The sequence below is a fragment of the Nomascus leucogenys genome, chromosome 17, assembly GCF_006542625.1.
Source record: "Nomascus leucogenys isolate Asia chromosome 17, Asia_NLE_v1, whole genome shotgun sequence".
In the NCBI taxonomy this organism is placed as follows: Eukaryota; Metazoa; Chordata; class Mammalia; order Primates; family Hylobatidae; genus Nomascus; species Nomascus leucogenys.
In genome coordinates, this window is record NC_044397.1 from 34004763 (window position 1) to 34031004 (window position 26242).

General features: G+C 54.8%; 1 protein-coding gene across 1 annotated transcript; it reads left to right on the forward strand.

The window, feature by feature from the left end:
* The first annotated feature begins 5577 nt into the window (after positions 1-5577).
* Positions 5578-25595, forward strand: ARPC1B (actin related protein 2/3 complex subunit 1B). The gene is made up of 10 exons (XM_030796925.1): positions 5578-5689; positions 16281-16357; positions 17257-17361; positions 18622-18844; positions 20689-20796; positions 21673-21879; positions 21958-22033; positions 23474-23679; positions 24828-24918; positions 25247-25595. Exons 2-10 carry the CDS (start codon positions 16294-16296, stop codon positions 25283-25285), a joined length of 1119 nt encoding a protein of 372 aa, XP_030652785.1. The 5' UTR covers positions 5578-5689; positions 16281-16293; the 3' UTR covers positions 25286-25595.
* Positions 25596-26242: the final 647 nt, after the last annotated feature.

The window sequence follows — 26242 nt, forward strand, 5'->3', positions numbered from 1 at the left end:
TCTGTAAACAATGACTACAGTCTGGGATGTTCTGAGAGGATTCTTCAGGAAAGATGTGTGAGTCACGCCCTGAATGCAATACTTTAGCTAACTGTGCAGGTACCAAGAAAAGCATTTGGAAGCCATTAATTACCCCTCATAACAAACCTGTAGGGTTGGAACTGTTACTAGCACATTTTTCAGTTGACAAAATTCCAAAGAGGGGAATGACCAGTCTCTCCAAAGCCCTGGTAGTAACCACTAAGCATGTGGGAAATGCATGTGGGAAAAAAAGCACTGGGCGAGGGAAATTCCTTAGTGACAGCCCCTTTTCAGCTCACCACGTTCAGGGGCAGGGCCCTGTCACTGGCACTGATGAGAAGGTATTTGAGGCCGGGCGCGGTGGCTCATGCCTGTAATCCCAGCACTTTAGGAGACCAAGACGGGTGGATCCCTTGAGGTCAGGAGTTCAAGACCAGCCTAGCCAACATGGTGAAACCCTCTTCTCTACAAATACAAAAATTAGCCAGGCATTTGGTGGCATGCGCCTGTAATCCCAGCTACTTGGGAGGCTGAAGCACGAGAATTGCTTGAACAATTGCTAGGAGGCGCAGGTTACAGTGAGCCAAGATCATGCCACTGCAGTCCAGCCTGGGCAACAGCGAGACTCCATCTCGAAAAAAGAAAAAAAAAAGAGAGAGAGCAGAAAGGTATTTGACAATAGCTTGTGGGTTTCATTGTAGACCTCAGTTTCTCAATTAAACTGACACATCAGGCCATGTGGCTTGGAAGGGGGCTGTGCAGCAGGGGCACAGCCCCATCAGAATCCTGGGATGGGATGTGGAATGCTGAGCGAGCGTTATGGGGGCCCCAGCTGTGGGGTACATCTGCCTTGCAGGCCTTTAGCCACCTTACCAGATATGTGGTCTTGGGACTTTGGCCCTAAGGTTTTCTCCTCTCCCCTCCTGCTGTCAGTTGGGATGGATCCCTTGATCCCAGGGAAAGTGACCCACATTCTGGGGTGGACCAGTGGGACAAAGGGGAGATTATACTGGATACTGGGAGCTCTTAGAAAAGGTCCCCGCCACCACCCCCCACCATCTCCCATCTCCCTGGTCTGCCTTGGCCCACCCACTGCTTGTCTGCAGTCAACCTGGCTGCCATTTTGTGACCAGGAGGCAATAAAACTGGTGCTTGAACCTGGGAGGCAGAAGTTGTAATGAGCCAAGATTGTGCCACTGCACTCCAGCGAGACTCTGTCTCAAAAAAAAAAAAAAAATAGCGACAGGCAAGGAGCAGAAAGCCAGCAAGAACCTGGGAGACTGCACCAGCCCTGGCCTGCCTCCCCCACATCGGCCAGCCCTGGAGAGTCACAGCCTGGGTTTGTGGCTGCATTTCTTGGAAACATGAAAAGGCAAAAAAGGAAGCGGGAGTGCATAGCATCTTCATCCCAGGGCCCGGCACAAAGCCAATTCCAGGAAGAAACAGAAAGCTCTCCAAGGGGTTCTGGGAGTTCCAGATGAAATCCTTCCATCACCAAGTTCCCTAACCCAAGGTGTTTCTCCACGTAGGGCTTAGAAAACTTTCTCCCCAAAGGGAGCCATTTCAAATAATGCCTTCCATCGCTTTCCAATCCGAGGTCTGCTTTCTCTCATCCACTGGGTCTTCCCTCCATGACTGAAGGCCTGTGGGACGGGTGGGCAGGTGGACGGTGCTTGTCAGCTTCACTTTACAGATGTGGAAACTGAGGCACGGTTACACAACAGGTTAAGTGGCAGCACCAGAACTGGACCCACTTTCTTTCTTATTTTTCCTTTTTTGAGATGAAGTCTCTCTCTGTCACCCAGGCTGGAATGTAGCCTGGTTGCAGTGATCTCCACTCACTGCAACCTCCGCCTCCCAGGTTCAAGTGATTCTCCTGCCTCAGCCTCTGTAGGAGCTGGGATTACAGGTGTGCGCCACCATGCCCAGCTAAATTTTTTTGTATTTTTAGTAGAGACGGGGTTTCGCCATGTTGGCCAGGCTGGTCTTGAACTCCTGACCTCAAGTGATCTGCCTGCCTCAGCCTCCTAAACTGCTGGGATTACAAGTGTGAGCCACCGTGCCCAACCCTTTTTTTTTTTTTTTTTGAGATGGAGTCTTGCTCTGTTAGCGGCTCACTGTAACCTTCACCTCCCTCATCCAAGAGATTCTCCTGCCTCAGCCTCCCGAGTAGCAAGTAGCTGGGACTACAGGCATGTGCCACCACACCCAACTAATTTTTGTATTTTGTTTTGTTTTGTTCTTCGAGACGGTCTCACTCTGTCACCCAGACTGGAGGGCAATGGCGTGGTCTCGGCTCACTGCAACCTCCGCCTCCCAGGTTCAAGCGATTCTTCTGCCTCAGCCTCCCGAGTAGCTGGGATTACAGGCATGTGCCACCACATCCAGCTAATTTTTGTATTTTTAGTAGAGACAGGGTTTCACTATGTTGGCCTGATCTCGAACTCCTGACCTCATAAACTGCCCGCCTCGGCCTCCCGAAGTGCTGGGATTACAGGCATGAGCCACTGCACCCAGGCTTTTTTTTTTCTTTATTAGAAATGGGTTTGGCCGGGCGCGGTGGCTCACGCCTGTAATCCCAGCACTTTGGGAGGCTGAGGCGGGTGGATCACAAGGTCAAGAGATCAAGACCACCCTGGCTAACATGGTGAAACACTGTCTCTACTAAAAATACAAAAAATTGGCTCGGCTAGGTGGTGGGCGCCTGTAGTCCCAGCTACGCGGGAGGCTGAGACAGGAGAATGGCGTGAACTCCGGAGGGCGGAGCCTGCAGTGAGCCGAGATCGCGCCACTGCACTCCAGCCTGGGCGACAGCGACACTCCGTCTCAAAAAAACAAAAAAAAGAAAGAAATGGGTTTGCACTATGTTGGCCAGGCTGGTCTCACCCTCCTGACCTTTTGTGATCAGCCTGCCTCCACCTCCCATAGTGCTGGGATTACAGGAGTGAGCCACCATACCCAGCCTGGACTCAGTTTTCTACCACTGGATCATTCATTCACCCGGCTCTGTCATGGGCCCAGGGGAGAGAAGAGGGAACAGTACAGCCATGGCTACGGCTCGCATAGGCTTTTAGAGCCTTTACATCAACTCAGGTGACGTTAGTTACATTTTCGCAGATAGGAAAAAGGAGTCTTGAGGTATGCATATTTGTTATTATGCTTTGATGATTCGCAGCAGAAAAACTCAAAGCAGCCTAAAAATAAAGTGGAGGCTGCACACCGTGGCTCACGCCTGTAACCCCAGCACTTTGGGAGGCTGAGGCAGGAGGATTGCTTGAGGCAAGGAGTTCGAGACCAGCCTGGGTCACAAAGGGAGAGCCCTGTCCATACAAAATTTTTAAAAATTAGCTGGGTATGGTGGTGCATGCCTGTGGTCCCTCCCAGCTATGAGAGAGGCTGAGGTGGGAGAATCACTTGAGGCCAGGAGTTTGATACCAACCTGCGCAACATAGCAAAAACGCTATCCCTATAAATTTTTTTTTTTTTTTTTTTGAGAAGGAGTCTCGCTCTGTCACCCAGGCTGGAGTGCAGTGGCGTGATCTTGACTCACTGCAATCTCCGCCTCCTGGGTTCAAGTGATTCTCCTGCCTCAGCCTCTGGAGTAGCTGAGATTACAGGCACGCACCACCACACCCGGCTGTTTTGTATTTTACTAGAGATGGGGTTTCACCATGTTGGTCAGGCTGGTCTCAAACTCCTGACCTCAAATGATCCGCCTGCCTTGGCTTCCGAAAGTGTTGGGATTACAGGCATGAGCCACCACACCCAGCCTATAAAAATTTTTAAAAATTAGCCAGGTGTGATGGTGCACACCTGTAGTCCCAAGCACTCAAGAGGCTAAGGTGGGAGGATCACTTGAGCCCAGGAGTTGGAGGCTGCAGTGAGCTGTGATTGTGTCACTACACTCCAGCCTGGGTAAAAGAGCGAGACTCTGTCTCTAAAACATATTAATTAATTAAGCAGATAACTTGGCTCACATATCTGAATCTTTGGAGGCAGGTTGGACTCGGGCTGGCCAGTCAGAGGTGACCGGAGCTCCGGTTACTTCTCTGACCTTCTCTCAGCTCTGCACTCTCCCTGCAGCTTCCCTTGTTGCTGTTCCACTTCCGCGTTCCACTTACGAGTCCAGATTCCTGCAGCTCGCCCAGAAGGGGCTTGGTGCACTGGATCATCAGCTGAAGTCCTGGGCTTTGCTTTGATTGGGTCATCTTAGGTCACAAGTGCAGCAGGACAGGGAACACCATGAGCTGATTTAGACCACTCAGGGCCACTTGGGGTCATTCCCTGGGCATCTACAAAGCAGAGGAAGAGTAGGATGGAAGCCAGGGAAGCAACAACAGGGTCACCTCAGTTACCCTACACTTGTCCCTGTGGGAAGAGGGCTGCCGGTACAGACCCCTTGAAGCTTTTTATCTGCTTGAACTAAAACCACCGCCTCGTGCCTCAGCCTCCCGAGTAGCTGGGATTACAGCAGCGCTCCGTCACGCGATGGGGCTCCTTGCAGCTAATTTTTTTTTTTATTTTAAACAGAGTCTCACTCTGTCGCCCAGGCTGGAGTGTAATGGCGCGATCTTGGCTCACTGCAACCTCTGTCTCCTAGGTTCAAGCTATTCTTCTGCCTCAGCCTCCCGAGTAGCTGGGATTACAGGCATGTGCCACCACGCCTGGCTAATTTTTGTATTTTTTAGTAGAGACGAGGTTTCACCGTGATAGCCAGGATGGTCTCGATCTGAGCTAGTGATGCTCCCGCCTTGGCCTCCCAAAGTGCTGAGATTACAGGCGTGAGCCACCACGACTGGCCGAGGTAAGGTTTTCATCGGGGTCTCTTCCATCTGCCTGGCCGCCAGGCCATGTATCCACTGAAGAGGCAGAGGGTCAGGATGGGAAGACTCCAGGGGCCACCTGGCCCAAGACCCGCAATCAGGCGGCTGCAAGGCTAACCGGGTAACTTAAAGAAGTGAAGCCGATTGACGTGAAACAGAAAGGAAAGAAGTTAACTGGCCGGCCAGCGTCAGCAGGGGCGGCCAGTGTCACCCTGCCCGGGGACGGCACCCCTGTTTCGTGGCGAGGACATGGAGGGCCAAGGGGGCGGGGCCGGGCTGCCCTGGCCACGCCCGGACCGCCTGCTCCCCGCCCAGGGCCTGCACAGTTGGCGCCCACCGGCATCAGCGTGAAGGGAGCTCCTCGCCGGCTGGGGACCGGGCTGCAGGGCTCGCTAGCCGCTCACCTGCGTGTGAGCGCGGAGCCCGCAGTACCCGCCGTCCGGGCTCAGAGGACGTGACTCCCCGACCCTGCGCCCGGCAGCCCCCGTGGGCCGTGCGCCGGGCCCAGGCTCGGAGGTCCCGCCCAGCGGCGGCTCAGGCTGCGCGCCTGGCTCCCAGCCTCAGTTTCCCCATTGGTAAAGCATTGACGGTGGTTGCGGACGGCTTCTGCGGATAGAGCCTCGGGCTCCGACGTCTGCGCGGGCACCGGCAGCACCCCCACCCCGAACGGAGGGCGGGACCTGGATCTCGCGACCGCTGCCCCAGGTCCCCGCCCCCGGGCCCTACCGGGCTGAGGTCGGGAGGCCCCGCCCCCCGCCCACGAGGAAGTGGCTGCTGCTCCGGCGCGGAGCCCAGAGCCGGTTCGGCGCGTCGACTGCCCAGAGTCCGCGGCCGGGGCGCCGGAGGTGAGGGCCGCGGGGGCGCCCGGAGGTGGGGGTCAGGGGAGCCACCCGGAGTTGGGGGGACGCGTGGATGTGGGGCGCCGCCTGGGAGTGAGCGGGACGGGAGGGACGAGAGGGGGTGCAAGGAGGGGGCCGGGGGCGCCTGGAAGTGAGGAGGACGCATAGATGTGGGGCGCCGCCCAATAGGTGCACGGGGATGAGTGGGGGCTCACGGAGAGGAGGGGGCGCGGGGACTAGGGGCTCGCGGAAAGGAGAGGGAGCCCTGGGATTGGGGGGGCGCGGGGGTGGCCGCAGGGCCAGGCTGTGGAAACGCGGGCTCCCAGCGCACCGGGCGCCCTCGGGGCGTACCTAGCCCCCGGCCCCAAGCGTCCGCCTCGTGCCTTCAGCCCCTGCTCCCCGGCCTTGCCCCGCGGTGGATCGGTGTCGCCCCGTTACTTCGGGTCGGCGGGGCCCCACGCCCAGTCACTTCCCCTCCATCCCCGGAGCCTTCCGGGTTGCAGCCGCCGGGAAATGAGCTGGCGTTCCCCGCCGCCCCGCCCCTGCCGTCCTGGCCTCTCCGGCTGCTCCCACCCGCCTCCCCCGGGCCAGGTCCGAGGGGTCCCGTACGGGGCGGGCCTGGCCGGCGGGGTCCCAGAACGCACCCCTCAGCTGCGGGGCTCCGCGGCCAAGGCAGATCAGAGCAGCCCCTCCCTTTCCGGAGGCGCAGGGAAAGCAGCCAGGCCGCCTAGGGCGGGGCGGGGCCGGGCTGCACCTTCGGGCAGTGAAGGGATCCCGAGCGCAAGCCCTGGGGAGTCAGACCTCCCCCTGCCTCCTCTGCCAGTGCAGCCCGGAGGCTACCACCACCCATCCCGGCCGGGCGCGGTGGCTTACACATAGAATCCCAGCATTTTGAGAGGCCCAGGCTGGAGGATCGCTTGAGGCCAGGAGTTGGAGGTCAGCACGGACAGCATTGTGAGACCCTTTCTCTATTAAAATAAATAAGTAAAATGTAGCCAGGCGCTGTGGCTCATGCCTGTAATCCCAACACTTTGGGAGTCGAGGTGGACGGATCACTTGAGGTCAGGAGTTCGAGACCAGCCTGACCAACATGGTGAAACCCCTTTTTTACTAAAAATACAAAAATTACCCAGGCATGGTGGCACACACCTGTAATCCCAGCTACTCAGGAGGCTGAGGCAGGAGAATCGCTTGAACCTGGGAGGCACAGGTTGCGGTGAGCCGAGATGGCGCCACTGCACTCCAGCCTGGACAACAGAGCAAGCCTCTGTCTCAGAAAAACAAACAAACAAAACAAAACACCACGTAACATGCCCGTAATCCCAGCTACTTGGGAGTATGAGGCAGGAGAATTGCTTGAACCTGCCTTGGCAGTGAGCCAAAACTGAACCACTGCACTCCAGCCTGGGCAACAGAGCCAGACTCCATCTCTAAATAAATAAATAAAATCTTAGGGACATAGGTAGGAGTGCCAGCTTCTCCCTTCACTGGCCAGTGACTGGTAAGCCACCCAACCCCTGCCAGCCTCAACTTTCCTTATCTGGAAAATGGGAACCTTAAGGATTGTGAGGCTGAAATGCAATACTGCAAGACACTTGGCAGGTGTGTCAGGCGCTGACAGTATAAACGTGCATTTGTTGCTCACCTTGATCATAGTGTTCCCCCAGGTGAACCTAACTTCCTGGCCTCCAAGATTTGGGGTCAGAGTCCCAAGCTGCGTCATTTATTTAGTAGGAGCCGAGTGACTTTGAGCAAATCGTTGCTTTTGTCTGAGCCTGGGTTTCCTCCTGTACAAACTGAAGGTAAAAAGCAAACAGGCTGGGCGCGGTGGCTCACGCTTGTAATTCCAGCACTTTGGGAGGCCGAGGCAGGCGGATTACCTGAGGTTGGGAGTTTGAGACCAGTCTGACCAACATGGTGAAACCCCGTCACTACTAAAAATACAAAATTAGCCAGGTGTGGTGGCGGGCACCTGTAATCCCAGCTACTCAGGAGGCTGAGGCAGGAAAATCGCTAGAACCTGGGAGGCGGAGGTTGCGGTGAGCCGAGATCATGTCATTGCACTCCAGCCTGGGGCGACAAAGCGAGACTCTGTCACCAAAAAAAAAAAGCAAACAAAAAATGTCTCAGGCTTGCTTCAGGGGGTAAAAGAGAGAATGGTGAAAGCTCTGGGTAAAATCGCCCTGACAGATGCCAATAAAGTTTGTTTCTTCCATATGTCTGTATATAATCCATTGATAGGTCTTATTCTTTTTTTTCTGGAGTCTGGGTCTCACTGTGTTGCCCAGGCTGCTGTGCCATGGCTTGATCATAACTCACTTTAGCCTCAAACTCCTGGGCTCAAGGGATCCTCCTGAGTAGCTGGGATTACTTTTAAATGTTTAGTAGAGGTAGGGTTTTGCTGTGTTGTCCAGGCTGGCCTCAAACTCCTGGCCTTAAGTGATCCTCCTGCCTTGGCCTCCTGAAGTGCTGGGGTTACAGGCATGAGCCTCCACGCCTGCCTTATAAGTGTTTTCTTTTCCTTTTTTTTTTTGTTTTTTGAGACAGTGTCTTGTTCTGTTGCCCATGCTGGAGTGTGGTGACACCACCTTGACTCACTGCAGCATCTGCCTCCCGGGTTCCAATGATTCTCCTGCCTCAGCCTCCCAGGTAGCTGGGATTATATGCACGTGCCACTATGCCCGGCTAATTTTTATATTTTTAGTAGAGACGTGGTTTCACCATGTTGGCCAGGCTGGTCTCGAACTGCTGACTTCAGGTTATCCGTCCGCCTCGGCTTCCCAAAGTGCTAGGATTACAGGCGTGAGCTACTGCGCCCGGCCTTTTTTTTTTTTTTGACATGGCAGAGTTTCACTCTGTCGCCCAGGCTGGAGTGCAGTGACACAATCTCAGCTCACTGCAACCTCTGCCTCTCGAGTTCAAGTGATTCTCTTGCCTCGGCCTCCCAAGCAGCTGGGATTACAGGTGCCCACCACCACACCCAGATAATTTTTGTATTTTTAGTAGAGACAGGGTTTTACCGTGTTCGGCAGGCTGGTCTCGAACTCCTGACCTCATGTGATCCACCTGCCTCCGCCTCCCAAAGTGCTGGGATTACAGGTGTGAGCCACCGCGCCCGCCCATTGATAGGTCTTTTCTAGTATTAATAATTACATAGCATCTCAACATGTTAATGTCACAATTTATTCTTTACATATTGTCACCTGGGTTTTTCCACACTGTCACCATTATAAAGAGGGCTATTATAAATGTTTGCTTTATTTTTTAGATGAGGTTTCACTCTGTCACCCAGGCTGGAGTGCAGTGACAAGATCTCGGCTCACTGCAACCTCCACCTTCCCAGCTCAGGCAATCCTCCAGCCTCAGCCCCTCAGATAGCCAGGACTAGGCGTACAGCATCACATCCCACTAATTTTTTTGTTGTTGTTGTTGCTAGTTTTTATAGACACAGAGTTTTGCCATGTTGCCCAGGCTGGTTCAGAACTCCTGGACTCAAGCGATCCACCTGCCTTGGCCTCCCAAAATTCTGGGATTACAGGCGTGAGCCATGGCACCCAACCTATGTTTGCTTTTAAAAAAGAAAAATAGGGCCAGGCGCAGTGGCTCACACCTGTAATCCCAGCACTTTGGGAGGCCAAGGCGGGTGGATCACAAGATCAAGAGTTCGAGACCAGCCTGTCCAACATGGTGAAACGCCATCTCTACTAAAAACAAAAACAAACATTAGCCAGGCGTGGTGGTGGGCACCTGTATTTCCACCTACTTGGAAGGCTGAGACAGGAGAATTGCTTGAACCCGGGAGGCGGAGGTTGCAGTGAGCCGAGATTGCGCCACTGCACTCCAGCCTGAGCAACACAGTGAGACTCCATCTCAAAAATAAAAAAGAAAAATGAAAAAGAAAGAAATAAAAATGTGTTGCTGTTTTCTTAGGACCAAATGGGTGTAAGTGACCAAAGAATGCTAATTTTCAAGTTCCTGTTAGCGTTATTCTGTTCTATTAATATTTGTTCCCACCCACTTGTTGAATTGAGTGCCCTTCAGAAGAATTAAACCAATTAGCAACAAATGACAATTTCTCCACAGCTCTGCCAGCATTGAATTTTATGTGTTTTTGTTTTTCGTTTTGTTTGGATGACTAACCGGTGCTTTAATGGTACCTTACGATTGTTTTCATGTGTGTTTCTTGACTTCACTTTGTGTGGTTGGTAAGACTTAAAGAGCAGAGCTGGAGAGGGAAGGATAGGGGTAGCAAGGGCTCCGACCCAGCATAGGAAGTTGAGTAACTGCTTAGCATGGTGCAAATTAGCCTGCTGGCTGCTCTATCCAAGAACTGTCTTGAGCTGGGTGGGGACTTCCCGGAGCGCCTGTAATGCTGAGATCTTTCCTCCAGGCAGCTCCTGCTTGGTTTAGCTTCAGATACAGCCAAACCTCTGGATTCAGGGAAACCTAGGGAAGCCAGGCAAGAAAGGTCCCGCAGCCTGTGCCTGGTCTAGCCCCAGCCTCATCTGGATAAAGATGGGAGGGAAATATGGGCTGAGGGCACCCAGCCAGTATGAAGAGAGCTAGAATGTAAACCCAGCACAGTAAGGAAGAGAGTATCCAGGCCCAGGACTTTAGAGTGCCCCCCACCACCACCACCCCGCCGCCACCGCCGGGCAGCCTGAGGCTTTCTTTGCCTGGCACCACCATGCCTGGCTAATTTTTTTTTTTTTTTTTAGTAGAGATGGGGTTTTGCCATGTTGGCCAGGATGGTCTCGAATTCCTGACCTCAAGTGATCCACCCGCCTTGGCCTCTGAAAGTGCTGAGATTACAGGCGTGAGCCACTGTGCCCGGCTATCCCCTCCTCTCTCTTGTTCCTCAACATCAAACAGGCCCACAGTGCTGGCTCACAGGGCCACAGTGGTAGTGGGCTGGTGTCCTGGATCCCTCCCCCAGGAGCCATCACTGACACCTTATGCTGTCAACACTCGTGGGGGAAGCAGCCCTCGTATTTTTCTCCTGAGACATCCATAGCAGGGTAATTGGCAGGCGGTGGGGTGGTGGTGGGCACACGCTGGCTCACACAGGTTTGGTAGGTAAGAGGTTTTCCTGGGGATGATGAAGTCGAGTGTCCCCGGCTAGAATCCCTGAGGCAGGGGACTGGAGCCCCGTGGCAGCATTGCCTGAGAGAAGCTACTCCCTTTTTGCTGTCCCACTTCCTCATTGGTAAGATGTGGGGGTTGGGGAGTTATCGCAGAGGCGCTCTGGGTTTCAGCTGCTTTGCAGAAGTTATGGAAAAAGGGAAATGAATCTTCCTCTCTCTCGCCCCCTTAACACTTCTCCCTTGCCCCATTTAAGGGGTTTGTTCAGACTAGGAAGTATTTCTGCTAATTCATGCTAAAGTGTGATTGGCTGATAGGTGTGGTCTGAGCCTCCCTCCTCTGCCAGTCACTAGTGTACCACAGTGGCCATCTTTTCCAGCCCCTCCTCTGCCCCTTGAGTATGTCTGGGTCCTAGAAACAGTGGTCAGGACTCTTCAAGTCCTCTCGGTTGCCCTTGCCCACGCCCACTGGCACATATGGGGGTTGCTGTCTTCAGCAGAGCCAGCCACTCCATCTTCACAGCCAGGGCAGAGATGTGGCTGGGCACACCGCAAGCGTGTGACCAATGATGCTGGGACGTCAGAGCCTGTGCATCAACCCAGGGTTCTGAGTCTGGGCTCTCCCACCCTCATCCCCGGAGGTTCCTTCCATCTGGGCCTCCTGCGGCTGAAAGGGAGGGAAAAGTTGGCCTCAGCTGGAGTCCTGGGGCCAACCAGAGCCTGGGTGGAGTTTGAAAGCGGGCTTCTGGCCTTAACCCTGCCCCTGCCCTGCTGGTGACCTTGGACCATGGGGGTTGTGGGGGTACAGATGAGCACTGTGAATCAGTCACAGGCCTTGAGCTTCTCTCTGCACAGTGTTGGCATCAGATGTAGGCGGTGATGCCCCAGCCCAGGAACACAGGAAGCGCTCAGGGAAACCCCCATCAGTCCTGCTGACATGGCTGAGGGCGCCGAGGTGGTGCTTCCGGGGCCCTCGCCTTACACAAAGAGGCCTTATAAGGAGAGAGAGGCTGCAGAGGCAGCCCCAGTGGGTGCCCGGTGCTTGTTCTGGGTAAGGCTGCCCACACGTGCAAAGTGTGCTTGTGGACACAGTGCACTTGTGTGTGTGCAAGGCTGAACATACATGTGTGCAGGGATGCAGTGTGCTTGTGTGTGAGGCTGAACACGCATGTGCATGTGGGCAGTATGGTCATGTGTGCAAGGCTAAATGTGCTTAAAGTGTGTGGGGGGTGCAGTGTGCATGTGTGTGTGCAAGGCTGAACATGCAAAGTGTGTTTGTGTGTGTGGCCTGACCCTGCGTTGCGTGTGTCTACTTGCTCAGCAAATGCTGACTGGGGACCCACCGGGGTCCTGTTCTAAGCATGGAGGAAACATGAGGTCCCTGCCCCATGCATGTACACGTGTGTACATGTGTGTGTGTCCTATGCTGCCCCGGGAATATTCCAGGACATCCTGCTACAAGTGAAAGCAAGCAGTTTGGATCTGGAGTGAGCAGGAGGTGGACAGGGCCTTCCAGGCAGTGAGCGCAGGGGGCTTTGTGTTGCGACCTTGGGCAGGCTGGTCACTGAGCCCTGAGGGGCTAAACTGCCGCCCCAGGCAAAGGTCGTTCTGCCCTTCCCTTGTGCCTGGGCCCAGATGCAGTGCAGGGTGGGCCGGCCCCTGGGCAGGGCAGTGATGGGGCAGCCACCGGCCTCCTGGGGCATTTGGAGTTCCCAGTCCTGGGTGGCTCCCAGCCCAGGCCCTGGGACCCAACACAAAACTGCCAGTCTGGTGAGGGAGGTAGCCACGTTATCTAATGTCTGTCACTGGTGACTCTGGGCAGGTGGCCTCAGCCCCCACATCTGTCATCTGGAGCTGACCTGGAGCCTGGCATCCCTCCCCAAGTACAGCCAGGCCTCCTTGAAGGTCCAGGGCTGGTGGGAGTGTTGAAGGCAAGAACGTATACACAGCACCTGGCCGGGCATGGTGGCTGACGCCTGTAATCCCAGCACTTTGGGAGGCCAAGGTGGGTGGATCACTTGAGGTCAGGAGTTCGAGACCCGCCTGGCCAACATGGTGAAACCCCCGTCTCTACTAAAAATATAAAAATTAGGCATGGTGGTGCACGCCTGTAGTAATCCCAGCTACTCAGGAGGCAGAGGTTGGAGTGAGCCAAGACTGCGACATTGCACTCCAGCCTGGGCAACAGTGAGACTTCATCTCAAAAAAAAAAAAAAAAAAAAAAAAAAAAGATACATTTTTTTTCTAGAGCTGGCAAGGAGGGAGTACCCAGAAAGTGCTGGGTGGTACTAGTTAATACATTTTATTTTAGAGACAGGGTCTGACTCTGTCACACAGTGGTACAATCATAGCTCACTGCAGCCTCAAACTCCTAGGCTAAGCAATCCTCCTGCCTCAGCTTCCTGAGTACTTGAGAATACAGACATGCACCACCACACCTGCAAATTTTTTTATTTTAATTTTTTGTAGAGATAGGGTCTCACTGTATTGCCCATACTGGTCTTGAACTTCTGGCCTGAAGCAATCCTCCTGCCTAGGCCTCCCAAAGTACTGGGGTTACAGGCATGAGCCACTGCACCTGGCCCTATTTAATAAAAGTATTTATTTATTTATTATTTTTAAGTTATTTTTTCACACACATTCATTCCTAACCTTTTTTTTTTTTTTTTTTTTTTTTGAGACAGAGTCTTGCTCTGTTGCCCAGGCTGAAGTGCAGTGGTGTGATCTCGGCTCACTGCGACCTCCACCTCTGAGGTTCAACAGATTCTCCTGCTTCAGTCTCCCGAGTAGCTGGGACTACAGGCATGTGCCACCATGCCCAGCTAATTTTTGTATTTTCAGTAGAGACAGGCTTTCACCATGTTGGCCAGGCTGGTCTTGAACTCCTGACCCTTAGGTGATCCGCCCGCCTTGGCCTCCCAAAGTGCTGGGATTACAGGCATGAGCCACCATGCCTGGCCTCATTCCTAACCTATTTAATGATAATATTTTTGAGGGCTGGGTAGGGTGGCGTGAGCCTGTAGTTCCAGCTACTTGGGAGGCAGAGGCAGGAGGATCACTTGAGCCTGGGAGGTCGAGACTGCAGTGAGCTGTGATCACACCACTGCACCCCAGCCTGGGCAACAGAGCGAGACCCTCTCTTAAATATACACACACATACATGTTTCTGAGAACGTACTCTGTTGGTCACTAATGGCAATGAAAAATTTGTTCAGCGGATATTTCTTGAGCACCTACTATGTGCTAAGCATTTAAGCAGTGGAAATAGAAACGAGAACAAGATAGAAAAAAAATGTGTCTCTGCCAAGCTGGTTCTATTCCAGCAGGGGAGGAAGGCAGTGGGCCAGATCGGTGAGTGCATGTCTGATGGTGACTGCCGAGCAAATTTAATCGGAAATAGGGAATTAGAAAGTGCTGGACCATGGGAGGTGCTGCAGTTTCCAACAGAGGGGTCAGGGAAGGACTCCCCAAAAGTTGACATTTGAGCACAGACTTGAGTGGCAGCACCAGAGCGAGAGCCGTGCGTGCCAGTATCTGGGGGAAGAGTGTCACAGGCCTAGGGGACAGCCAGCACGGAAGCCCGAGGCAGGTGCATGCCTGTGTGCCCCAGGATCGGCCTCTGGTCAGCTGGGGAGGCCTGCTCCTCAAAGGGCGCATCAGGACTGGTATATCACGTCCATCACAGGCTAAGAGTAACCACCTCGTGGTTCCTCCTCATGGAGGCCAGGTGCAGTGTGTCATCTGCTTCCAGCTCTCAGCATCTCTGCTGGGAGGCAGGATTCCTGTTCCCATTTTACAGATGAGGAAACTGAGGTTAAAAGAAGACAGGTGATGTGTCCCGGGGCACGTGGCTGGGCAAGCAGTGCCACTGGGCTCCTCCACTCCCAGGTCCCTGTGATGCTGGGAAACTGAGTCACAGAGGCGGGGAGAGATGGGTTTGAGGAACTGGGCTGAGACCGTGATCTCACCCCACTCAGGCCTGCTGGGCTCCTTTGACACTCAGCAGCAGGTGGAGGAGGCTGGGGACAGGCTGTCAGGGGCTGAGCTGGGCTGACGGGAGGATGAGTCGCTGCCCTCTGCCAGGGTTCCCCTTCAGTGCTGGGGCTAGTCTAGGGGGCTGCAGTCAAACATCTCCCTCGTTCTGGCCTAGTGTAGTGGCTCACACCTGTCATCCCAAATACTTGGCAGGTGAGGAGGGAAGATCTCTTGAGCCTAGGAGCTTGCGACCAGCCTGGACAACATTGTGAGACCCCCCTCTCCAACAAACAAATTAAAAATTAGTTGGGCACAGTGGCACATGCTTGTAATCCCAGGAGTTCATGGCTGCAGTGAGCCATGATCACACCACTGCACTCCATCCTGGGCGACAGAAAGAGACCCTGTCTCAAGAAAAACAAAAAATCTCCCTCCTTCAGTTCCCCAAGGCTGAGTCACCCTGGGGCCTCCCCAAGAGCCATCACCCAGGCCTCGCCTAGCCCTGTGCCTCCTCCCAGCCCTGGGTGCAGCCAGTGGGTGTCTGGATGGAGAATGGGATATATCTGTTAAATATCTGCCTTTGCCTCACCCATGAGCTCCTGCAGACCGGCCACCTCCCCTCTCCCCATCTGAGCAGTGTGGGGGAAGACCAGGGCTCTGGGCACGGCAGGGCCAACCTGCCATGTGCTGGATACCTTTCTAGGTGGTTTATGAGATTACTTCATTTTTTTTTTTTCTGAGATGAGTCTTGCTCTGTCACCCAGCCTCCTGAGTAGTGGGGATTACAGGTAGGCGCCACCACGCCTGGCTAATTTTTTTTTTTTTTTTTTTGAGACGGAGTCTTGCTCTGTTGCCCAGGCTGGAGTGCAGTGGCGCGGTCTCGGCTTACTGCAAGCCCTGCCTTCCAAGTTCACGCCATTCTCCTGCCTCAGGCTGGGACTACTGGCGCCTGCCACCACACCCGACTAATTTTTTATAGTTTTAGTAAAGACGGAGTTTCACCATGTTGGCCAGGCTGGTCTTGAACTCCTGGCCGCAAGTGATCTGCCTGCCTCGATCTCCCAAAGTGTTGGGATTAAAGGCATGAGCCACTGGGCCTGGCCTGGATGACTTCATTTTCATCCCATCCTTAACGGGGCAGGGGAAGTTGTGGGGAGGGGGGTCCATCCTATGAGGAAACTGAGGCACAGATGACAAGTGAGGGGCCTGTCCGGCTTGGAGTCCTAGCACCCCACCCCACCCCAGGGAGCATCTCCCCTGTAGTACCCTTTCCTCCACCCTGTCCCTGGAGCCTCAGAGACATCCTGTGAAAACTACCCTTTTATAAGGGGGGAAACTGAGGCCCCAGGAGAGGAAACATGTCAGGCCAGTTAGGAGCCAGGGCTGGCCCCTGCTGCTTGTCTCTGCAAACTGCTGCCCCTCTAGACTGAGGGGCCTCCCTGGTGTGAGGCCCGTGAGGATCATCTGGGGCCTGGTATCCAGGTGAAGTCAGGGGCAAGGTCGGGGCTGACATGGATTCTCTCTTCCTCTCTCGGGCACAGGAGCCAAGCCACCATGGCCTACCACAGCTTCCTGGTGGAGCCCATCAGCTGCCACGCCTGGAACAAGGACCGCACCCGTGAGTGCCTGCTGGGGGCCGGTGGGTGGCTGCTTCCACCTCCTGGGATGGGGACCAGCCAGAGCACACATGGGGACGCTGGAGCAGCCAGGCCCCTGGACTATGGGCTCCATGCGGCTGTCCCCTGGCCTCACCCCTGGGTCTTCCAGCTGACCAAGGGCCTCCTGGGTTAAAGTTTAAGGAGGGAATGGGCCAGGTGCGGTGGCTCACGCCTGTAATCCCAACACTTTGAGGTGGGTGGATCACTTGAGATCAGGAGTTCCAGACCAGCCTGGGCAACATGATGAAACCCTGTCTCTACTAAAAATACAAAAATTAGCTGTGCGTGGTGGCGGACACCTGTAATCCCAGCTACTTGAGAGGCTGAGGCATGAGAATCGCTTGAACCCAGGAGGCGGAGGTTGCAGTAAGCCGAGATTGCACCACTGCACTCCAGCCTGGGCGACAAAGCGAGACTCTGTCTCAAAAAAAAAAAAGACAAAGAAAGAAAGAAAGAAAAAGTGGCCAGGAAAAAGCCTTTCAGAGGAGATGACATTTTGACATTTACACAGAGACCCAGAGGAGGAGAGGGAGGGAACTGTGCCCCAGCTGGGGAGGGGCTGGCAGGTGCAGGGGCCCTGAGGTGTCAGCAGGAGCAGCGAAGGGTTCCTGGCTGGCCAGAACGATAGGGTGGGGAGAGGTCCCAGGGGTCACTGCTGCAAGTAAAGGACAGCCAGTTCCAAGAGAAGAGAGGGTGGCCTGGCAGGGCCTGAAGGACTTCAGGGGGCCCCTCCAAGGCAGAAGAGGAGAGCCTGAGTCATGAAGGATGAGGTGTTGCTGCCTGGGTGCACTGTGTAGTGTGTCCTGGCAGAGGGCAGTCATGGAGAGGGCCCCTCAATCTCCCTCCATCTCCCCTTCAGAGATCGCCATCTGCCCCAACAACCATGAGGTGCACATCTACGAAAAGAGCGGTGCCAAATGGACCAAGGTGCACGAGCTCAAGGAGCACAACGGGCAGGTGACAGGTATGTCAGGGTGGCTGGGACCACCCTCCTGAAAGGAGGTGGTGGGGTTGGCGGGGGGAGGTGCAAGGCAGGGCATGGCCACTCATTGTGGAACATCTACCCACTCACTGTGAAACCCTGATTCAAACTGGCTTCAATTTTAAGGGGACTGTGTTGGCTCATGTTACCAAAAAACTCAGAGGGTTGAGGGCTTCAGGAGAGGCTTGATCCAGCAGCTCCACATGACCAAGAACCCATCTTTTCTGCCTCTTGGCTTTGCCCTCCAGCATGTTTGCTGATAGTATATGGAGGGCTCTGACACTCCCTCATAAGTTCTAGAAGTGCCCCTTGGTGTCACTCTAAATAAGCACTGGATCTCAGTAAAAAGTGCTTGCTGGCCTGGGTGTGGTGGCTTATGCCTGTAATCCCAGCAATTTGGGAGGCCAAGGCGAGTGGATCGCTTGAGGTCAGGAGTTCGAGACCATCCTGGCCAACATGACGAAATGTTGAAAAATACAAAAATTAGCCAGGTGTGGTGACACGCACCTGTAGTCCCAGATACTCTGGAGGCTGAGGCAGAAGAATCGCTTGAACCCAGGAGGCAGAGGTTGAAGTGAGCTGAGATTGCACCACTGCACTCCAGCCTGGACGACAGAGCGAGACTGTGTCTCAATAAAAACAAAGAAAGAAAGAAAGAGGCCAGGTGCAGTGGCTCGCGCCTGTAATCCCAGCACTTTGGGAGGCCGAGGCAGGGGGGTCACCTGAGGTCAGGAGTTCAAGACCAGCCTGGCCAACATGGTGAAACCCTGTCTCTACTAAAATACAAAAATTAGCCAGGCATGATGGCGGGTGCCTGTAATCCCAGCTACTTGGGAGGCTGAGGCAGGAGAATGGCATGAACCCGGGAGGTGGAGCTTGCAGTGAGCTGAGATTGCGCCACTGCACTCCAGCCTGGGCGGCTGAGCGAGACTCCATCTCAAAAAAAAAAAAAAAAAAAAAAAAGATTGGTGGTACACGCCTGTAGTCCCAGCTACTCAGGAGGCTGAGTCACGAGGATTGCTTGAACCTGGGAGGCAGAGGTTGCAGTGAGCCGAGATCATGCCACTGCATTCCAGCCTGGGTGACAGAGCGAGACTCCATTTCAAAAAAAAAAAAAGTGCCTACTGGGCAGATACAGCTTCCACCTGGATGGTGGTCTTTCAGCCTCTCCTATGTGGCCACCATAGAGCCACCTCTGCCTGAGTGTCATCAGCCTCCTCTGTCCCCTCTATCCCCCGACAGGCATCGACTGGGCCCCCGAGAGTAACCGTATTGTGACCTGCGGGACAGACCGCAATGCCTACGTGTGGACGCTGAAGGGCCGCACGTGGAAGCCCACGCTGGTCATCCTGCGGATCAACCGGGCCGCCCGCTGCGTGCGCTGGGCCCCCAACGAGAACAAGTTTGCTGTGGGCAGCGGTTCACGTGTAATCTCCATCTGTTATTTCGAGCAGGAGAATGACTGGTTGGTACCTGGGCGGGGCCGGAGTGAGCTGGTAGGGACCAGGGGCAGGACTAGAGTGTCCCCAGGAAGCACCAAATGGGATGTCAGGACCCCTGTTCCCATGACCCTGGGGAAGTCTGTCCTCTCCTCTCTGGGCCTCATCCATGAGGCAAGGACCTCTCTGCAGTGCCCGGATGTTCTTACTGCCAACGACATCCACCACACCAGAAACACATCTGGGGGCACCTCACTAAGCCCTGCACACACATTAGTCCTGACTTCCCTGCAGCTCCATGGACTGGGCTTCGGTCACTGTCCCCACTTTACAGATTAGCAAAGGCCCCGCAGCAGTCACTTTCTCAAGGCACCACTCACAAGCTCACAGCCACATCTTGTTCCTTTTTTTTTTCAGACGGAGTCTCACTCTGTCACCCAGGCTGGAGTGCAGTGGCACGATCTTGGCTCACTGCAGCCTCTGCCTGCCAGGTTCAAGCAGTTCTCTGCCTCAGCCTCCCAAGTAGCTGGGATTGCAGGCACCTGCTACCATGCCCGGCTAATTTTTATATTTTTAGTAGAGACAGGGTTTCACCATCTTGGCCAGGTTGGTCTTGAACTCCTGACCTCGTGATCCGCCTGCCTCAGCCTCCCAAAGTGCTGGGATTACAGGCGTGAGCCACCGTGCCCGGCCAATTTTTTTTGTTTTTGTTTTTGTTTTTGAGACAGAGTCTTGCTCTGTCGTCCAGGCTGGAGTGCAGTGGCACAATCTCAGCTTACCGCAACCTCTGCCTCCCAGGTTCAAGAAATTCTCCTGCCTCAGCCTGCTGAGTAGCTGGGACTACAGGCACGCTCCACCATGCCCGGCTAATTTTGTATTTTTTAGTAGAGATGGGGTTTCTCCATGTTGGTCAGGCTGGTCTTAAACTCCCGACCTCAGGTGGTCCGCCTGCCTTGGCCTCCCAAAGTGCTGGGATTACAGGCGTGAACCACTGCGCCCGGCCATATATATATATATATTTTTTTTTTTTTTTTTTAATTATTATTATACTTTAGGTTTTAGGGTGCATGTGCACAATGTGCAGGTTTGTTACATATGTATCCATGTGCCATGTTGTTTTGCTGCACCCATTAACTTGTCATTTAGCATTAGGTATATCTCCTAATGCTGTCCCTACCGCCTCCCACCCCCCCCCCCCCATATATATATTTTTGAGACAAGGTTTTGCTCTGTTGCTCAGGCTGGAGTGCAGTGTTGTGATCATAGCTCACTGCAGCCTCAGCCTCCTGAGCTCAAGTGATCCTACCACTTCAGCCACCTGAGTAGCTGGGACTACAGGCCCAAATCATTTATTTATTTATTTTGTAGAGATAGGGTCTTGTCACATTGTCCAGGCTGGTCTTGAACTCCTGGCCTCAAGCAATCTTCCCACCTCAGCCTCCCAAAGTGCTGAGACTACAGGTGTGAGCCATGGTGGCCAGTCGATGTCTTAGTTTTTAATCTTCTCCCCTGCATGGCTGAGGGCAGAGGCCAGGCAGGAGCATATGAGAGACCCAAATTTGAATCCCACCATGGCCAGTTAGCAGCTGTGTGACCTGTGGTGGTGGCATCACTTTGCTGAGCCTGCTCTGAGGGTGACTGTGTGGCCTAAAGGATAGAGGGCACAGAGTTCCCACTCCAGAAGTGACACAGCGCATCCCTGCCGCCCCAGGGCCCTGACAGCCTTGTGGGCTGGGAATGCCCAGTCGCCTCTCTCCTGGGTCTTTGGTGGGCTGCAGGGAGCAGTGGGAGCCTGGAGTCCCTGGTGCTGAGGTCCGTGAGTCCCACCTGCCTGTCCCTCTCTCCCTGTCTGCCTGACCACCATGCCCAGGTGGGTTTGCAAGCACATCAAGAAGCCCATCCGCTCCACCGTCCTCAGCCTGGACTGGCACCCCAACAATGTGCTGCTGGCTGCCGGCTCCTGTGACTTCAAGTGCCGGTGAGACAGGGCACCATGGGGGAGGGCGGGGCTGACGTCAACTGACTGCTGACATCATAGCGGGGATTGGAGAGTGGTGGGGGAGCCGCACCTGAAAGCTCTACACCCCAGCTTCTAGACCCACTCCAGAACTGCTACCAGTGGATGACCTGGGGAACCCTTCATGTCTCAGCTGGATGTGCCTCTGCCCACCTCTTTTATTTTTTTTGAGATAGGGGCTTGCTCTGTTGCCCAGGCTGGAATGCAGTGGTGCAATCATAGCTCACTGCAGCCTCCAAATGCTGAACTCAAGCGATCCTCTTGCTTCTCAGCCTCCCAAGCAAGACTACCACACCCAGCTAGATGGGATTTTTTTTTTTTTTTTTTTTTCCAAGAGACAGAGTCTCGCTCTTTCATCCAGGCTGGAGTACAGTGGTGCGATCTCAACTCACTGCAGCCTCCGCCTCCTGAGTTCAAGCGATTCTCCTGCCTCAGCCTCCTGAGTAGCTGGAACTACAGGCACATGCCACCATGCCCGGCTAATTTTTGTATTTTTAAATGTAGAGATGGGGTTTCACCATGTTGACCAGGCTGGTCTCGAACCCCTCACCTCAAGTGATGCATCTGCCTCAGCCTCCCAAAGTGCTGCGATTACAAGCTTCAGCCACCACGCCCAGGCACCTGTTAACCCTTTAATTTTTTTTTTTTTTTTTTTTAATTTTGAGACAGTCTCACTCAGTTGCCCAAACTGGAGCACAGTAGCGCAATCACAGCTCACTGCCGCCTTGACCTCCTGGGTTCAAGCAATCCTCCCGCCTCAGCCTCCTGAGTAGCTGAGAGTACAGGTGCGCACCACCATGCCTGGCTACTTTACCTCTATTTTGCCTATCCCGGTAGGATCTTTTCAGCCTACATCAAGGAGGTGGAGGAGCGGCCAGCACCCACTCCGTGGGGCTCCAAGATGCCCTTTGGGGAGCTGATGTTTGAATCCAGCAGTAGCTGCGGCTGGGTACATGGCGTCTGCTTCTCAGCCAGTGGGAGCCGTGTGGCCTGGGTGAGCCACGACAGCACCGTGTGCCTGGCTGATGCCGACAAGAAGATGGCGTGAGTCGAGGCCATCCCCGGGGGAGGAGGTGAGTGCAGAGGAGCGGGACACCGTGACTCACAGATCTCTCCCCTCAGCGTCGCGACTCTGGCCTCTGAAACGCTACCACTGCTGGCGCTGACCTTCATCACAGACAACAGCCTGGTGGCAGCGGTGAGGAATAGGGAGGGGAGAGAGGGGGTGTGGTCACAGCAGGCCTCCAAGAGAGCCCAGCAGCTCTCATCTCTTCCCTCCTTTCTCCTGCCTCCCTCCTTTTTTTTCTTCCTTGCATTCTCTCATGTACCAGAATTGGGCAGAACAGGTTGGGTTATGCTGCAGTAACCGAAAGTCCCTGGCTGCAGTTGCTTAACAGAGTAAAGATCTGGCCAGGTGCGGTGTGGCTCACGCTTAAAATCCCAGCACTTTGCGAGGCTGAGGTGGAAGTATCACTTGAGACCAGGAGTTTGAGACCAGCCCGGGCAACATAGTGAGACCCTTGTCTCTACAAAAAGTTAAGAAATTAGCTGGGTGTGGTGGTGCACCTGTAATCTCATAATCCCAGTTACTTGGGAGGCTGAGGCAGGAGGATAACTTGAGCATGGGAGGTCGAGGCTTCTGAAGTGAGCTATGGTCGTACCTCTGCACTTCAGCCTGGGTGACAGAGAATCCATCTCAAAAAAAAAAAAAAAAAAAGAGCCAGGCCCGGTGGCTCACGCCTGTAATCCCAGCAATTTGGGAGGCCAAGGAGGGCAGATCACTTGAGGTCAGGAGTTCAAGACCAACCTGGCCAACATGGCAAAACCCCATCTCTAAACCCCATCTCTACTAAAAATACAAAAATTAGCCGGGTGTGCTGGTGGGCGCCCATGGTCCCAGCTGCTCGGGAGGCTGAGGCAGGAGAACTGCTTGAACACAGAGGCAGAAGTTGCAGTGAGCCAAGGGTGAGCCACCGAGACTCCATCTCAAAAATTGAAAAAACAGAAAAAAGATATTTACTTCTTGCTCACATTTTATGTCCAGTGTGGGTGTTGTGAGGGGCTCTGATGGAGGCTGTCCCCAGCATGCTGTCCCAGATGCCACGAGGGACCCGGAACCTGTGGAATCATGCCCTGGGTCTTAACATTTCTGCCCACATTTTATTGGCAGGTGCAATGGCAAGGCCACGCCTAATGCAAAAGGCGGGAGTTCGGGGTGTGCATTTCCTCCAGGTGTCCGGGAAGGGCACTGCTCTCCCTCCCCTCTGCCCACATCTGTCAAGTCCCTTTTCACCCCTCTGCAAACATAATGGGGGTGCCAGGGCCAGGTCAGGCTCGCTTTTTGCCTAGAAAAGCAACCAGCTGCAGGGGTCTCCCCTAGAGCAGGTGTAACTGGCTGGGCAGGACAGAAGGCGCCTGAGCTCCCAGGGAGTCCCAACGCTGGCGTTGCTGGGGGAGGTGGCAGCCCCCAGCATCGCCCCCGGTTTTGATACACCTGCGATTCGGGCCTCCCTCGCTGTGGCCCGTCTGTGTCCTTGAGCTGGCATCTGCCTCCCGGGCCGCCAGACGCCCGCCTGTCCTCCCCTCCGGCCTCGGTTTCCCCTCGGCGGCGCTCCAATGGCCCCCGCCCTCCGCGCAGGGCCACGATTGCTTCCCGGTGCTGTTCACATATGACGCCGCCGCCGGGATGCTGAGCTTCGGCGGGCGGCTGGACGTTCCCAAGCAGAGCTCGCAGCGTGGCTTGACGGCCCGCGAGCGCTTCCAGAACCTGGACAAGAAGGCAAGCTCCGAGGGTGGCACGGCTGCGGGCGCGGGCTTGGACTCGCTGCACAAGAACAGTGTCAGGTGAGAGCGGGGGCGGGGCCGGCGGTTGGGCGGGGCCTCGACTCGCCCAGAAACAGCGTCGGGTGAGGAAGGGGCCTGGACTCTTCCTGCTGGGGCGTTGTGCTGGGACCTTGAGGACTGGGGGTCCGGAGGGAGGGTAGGCGTGCCCTCAACTCGCTGCGCCGGAACGGGGTCGGACGAGGGGACGGGGCCGATTTGTGGGCGGGGCCTCGACGCTGCACTAAAACCGCGTGGGGCGGAGGCCGGCCGAGGGGGCGTAGCGGGCCCAGGGTAGGGAGTGGCTTCGACTCGCTGCGGAATAACATCGTTAGTTGTGGGCGGGACCCGTCTTGATCTCACCCTAGCAGCTCAGGTGCTAGTGGAGCCCGGGAGGGACACGGTGCGACCGACATAAGACGGGGTCGACCTCTTTAGGTTGCATAAAAATAGCATCAGATGGGGCTGAGCAGCTAGCCTCGCTCTGCATTTCCATGACTTAGCTAAGTGGGGACTGTCGTAGGGCTGGCCCCTGCCGTTCTGTGCGGTGGCCAGGCAGTGACCAGGGGCTTCCTGGGCGGGGTCACAGCTGGGGCGGGTCTATTGCTAGCACTTAACGAGGTGGGGGCGGAGCTGAGGGTCTCTCTGCAGCCTTATATGGATCTAGGGTGGGATGGGGAAAAGAGGCTCCCCAAAGCCCAAAAGCTGCTAGCCACACGTGTCCACCCCGCGGCGAATCAGAGGGAGCGGGAGCTGTATGGCAAGACTGGCCAAGCCCTTCGGCCTGTAAAACCTCTGTTTTACAGAGGTGGCCGCCAGATCCGATGGCTTCCTCAGATGAAACACCTTTGCCCGCTGTCAGCTTAGTCCCTGGCTGCCCCCACCCCCATCTCTTTTGTCCTGTCCAGCTGCACTGCTGGCACTGTGTACACTCCGCAGAGACACGAGTCTTTCCTGCCTCCCAGGACTTGAGTGTCCTGTCCCATTTGCCTGCACCTCACATGCCACTGCTCATCCCCAAGGCAGAACTGACTTCTAAGCCCACTACACCCCCTCTCGGTACTTCTCACTAAAGCCCGCTTCCCAAGAAGTCTGGGAGCGCCTGGTGGACAGGGTGGGCCTGAGCCCAGTGCCAGCACATGTTGGATTCATAAGCTCCTCTAACTCTGCAGCCAAATCTCGGTGCTCAGCGGGGGCAAGGCCAAGTGCTCGCAGTTCTGCACCACTGGCATGGATGGCGGCATGAGTATCTGGGATGTGAAGGTGAGGCTTGCCCCTCCTGGCTTCCCACCATACCCTCCAGGTCAACCCTTTCCCCCCATCCCCACTCCCGGGAGATGACCCCTATCCTTCACTCCTGCAGAGATGGCACTGCATAGGGATGAGGGGTGGGGTTGGCCCCTTGACATCTGGACCTTGTTGCTCACTGGGGCACCCTGAAGTCTTCAGGGGCGGGATTCAAACCCAGTTGACAGACTCCAAAACTGCAGGTTCTCTGCTGTGCTGGGGCTGAGACGGGTGATCAGGTCCCTGGGAGTGGGGTGCCTGCAGGACAGCTGAGAACCAGCCTGTCCGTTCTGCCTCCCTGCAGAGCTTGGAGTCGGCCTTGAAGGACCTCAAGATCAAATGACCTGTGAGGAATATGTTGCCTTCATCCTAGCTGCTGGGGAGGTGGGGAGAGGGGTCAGGGAGGCTAATGGTTGCTTTGCTGAATGTTTCTGGGGTACCAATATGAGTCCCCATAGGGGCTGCTCCCTCAAAAAGGGAGGGGACAGATGGGGAACTTTTCTTACCTATTCAAGGAATACGTGCCTTTTTCTTAAAGAAATGCTTTCATTTATTGGAAAAAAAAAAAAAAAAGCCCCCAAAGCACTATGCTGGTCATGAACTGCTTCAAAATGTGGAGGTAATAAAATGCAACTGTGTAAAAAAAAAAAAAAGTAATTATGGACATGCTTGCCTATGTGGAAGGAGAGGTTTTTTGTTGTTATTTTCTTGGGGTCTTGCTAAGGTATCCAGGCTGCACTAGAACTCATGGGAGTAATCCTTCTGCCTCAGCCTCCCAAGTAGCTGGGACTCCAGGGAGAGGTTGGTGTTTGCACGGCCATAGGTAGATAGCTTGTTTTTACTGCTTGCCAACATAATTGATCCTGAAGCCCAATGGCCTTATGCCAAATGGTTCCCTCCCCACTGCTGTCCATCCTGGGCTGCCACTCCCAAAACTGCCAGTACCAGGTGTCACTGATTGACTAGTCAAATTCCTGGACAAAGGGGCTACACATTCCAGGCTGGTTGTGGAACTTTTGTTTTGAGATGGAGTTTTGCTCTTGTCACCCAGGCTGGAGTGCAGTTGTGTGATCTCAGCTCACTGCAACCTCTGCCTTCCTGGGATCAAGCGATTCTCCTGCCTCAGCCTCCCAAGTAGCTGGGATTACAGGCACGCGCCACCAAGCCCGGTTAATTTTTGTATTTTTAGTAGAGACGGGGTTTCTCCATGTTGGCCAGGCTGGTCTTGAACTCCTGACCTCAGATGATCCACCCACCTCACCTCCCAAAGTGCTGGGATTATAGGCGTGAGCCACCGTGC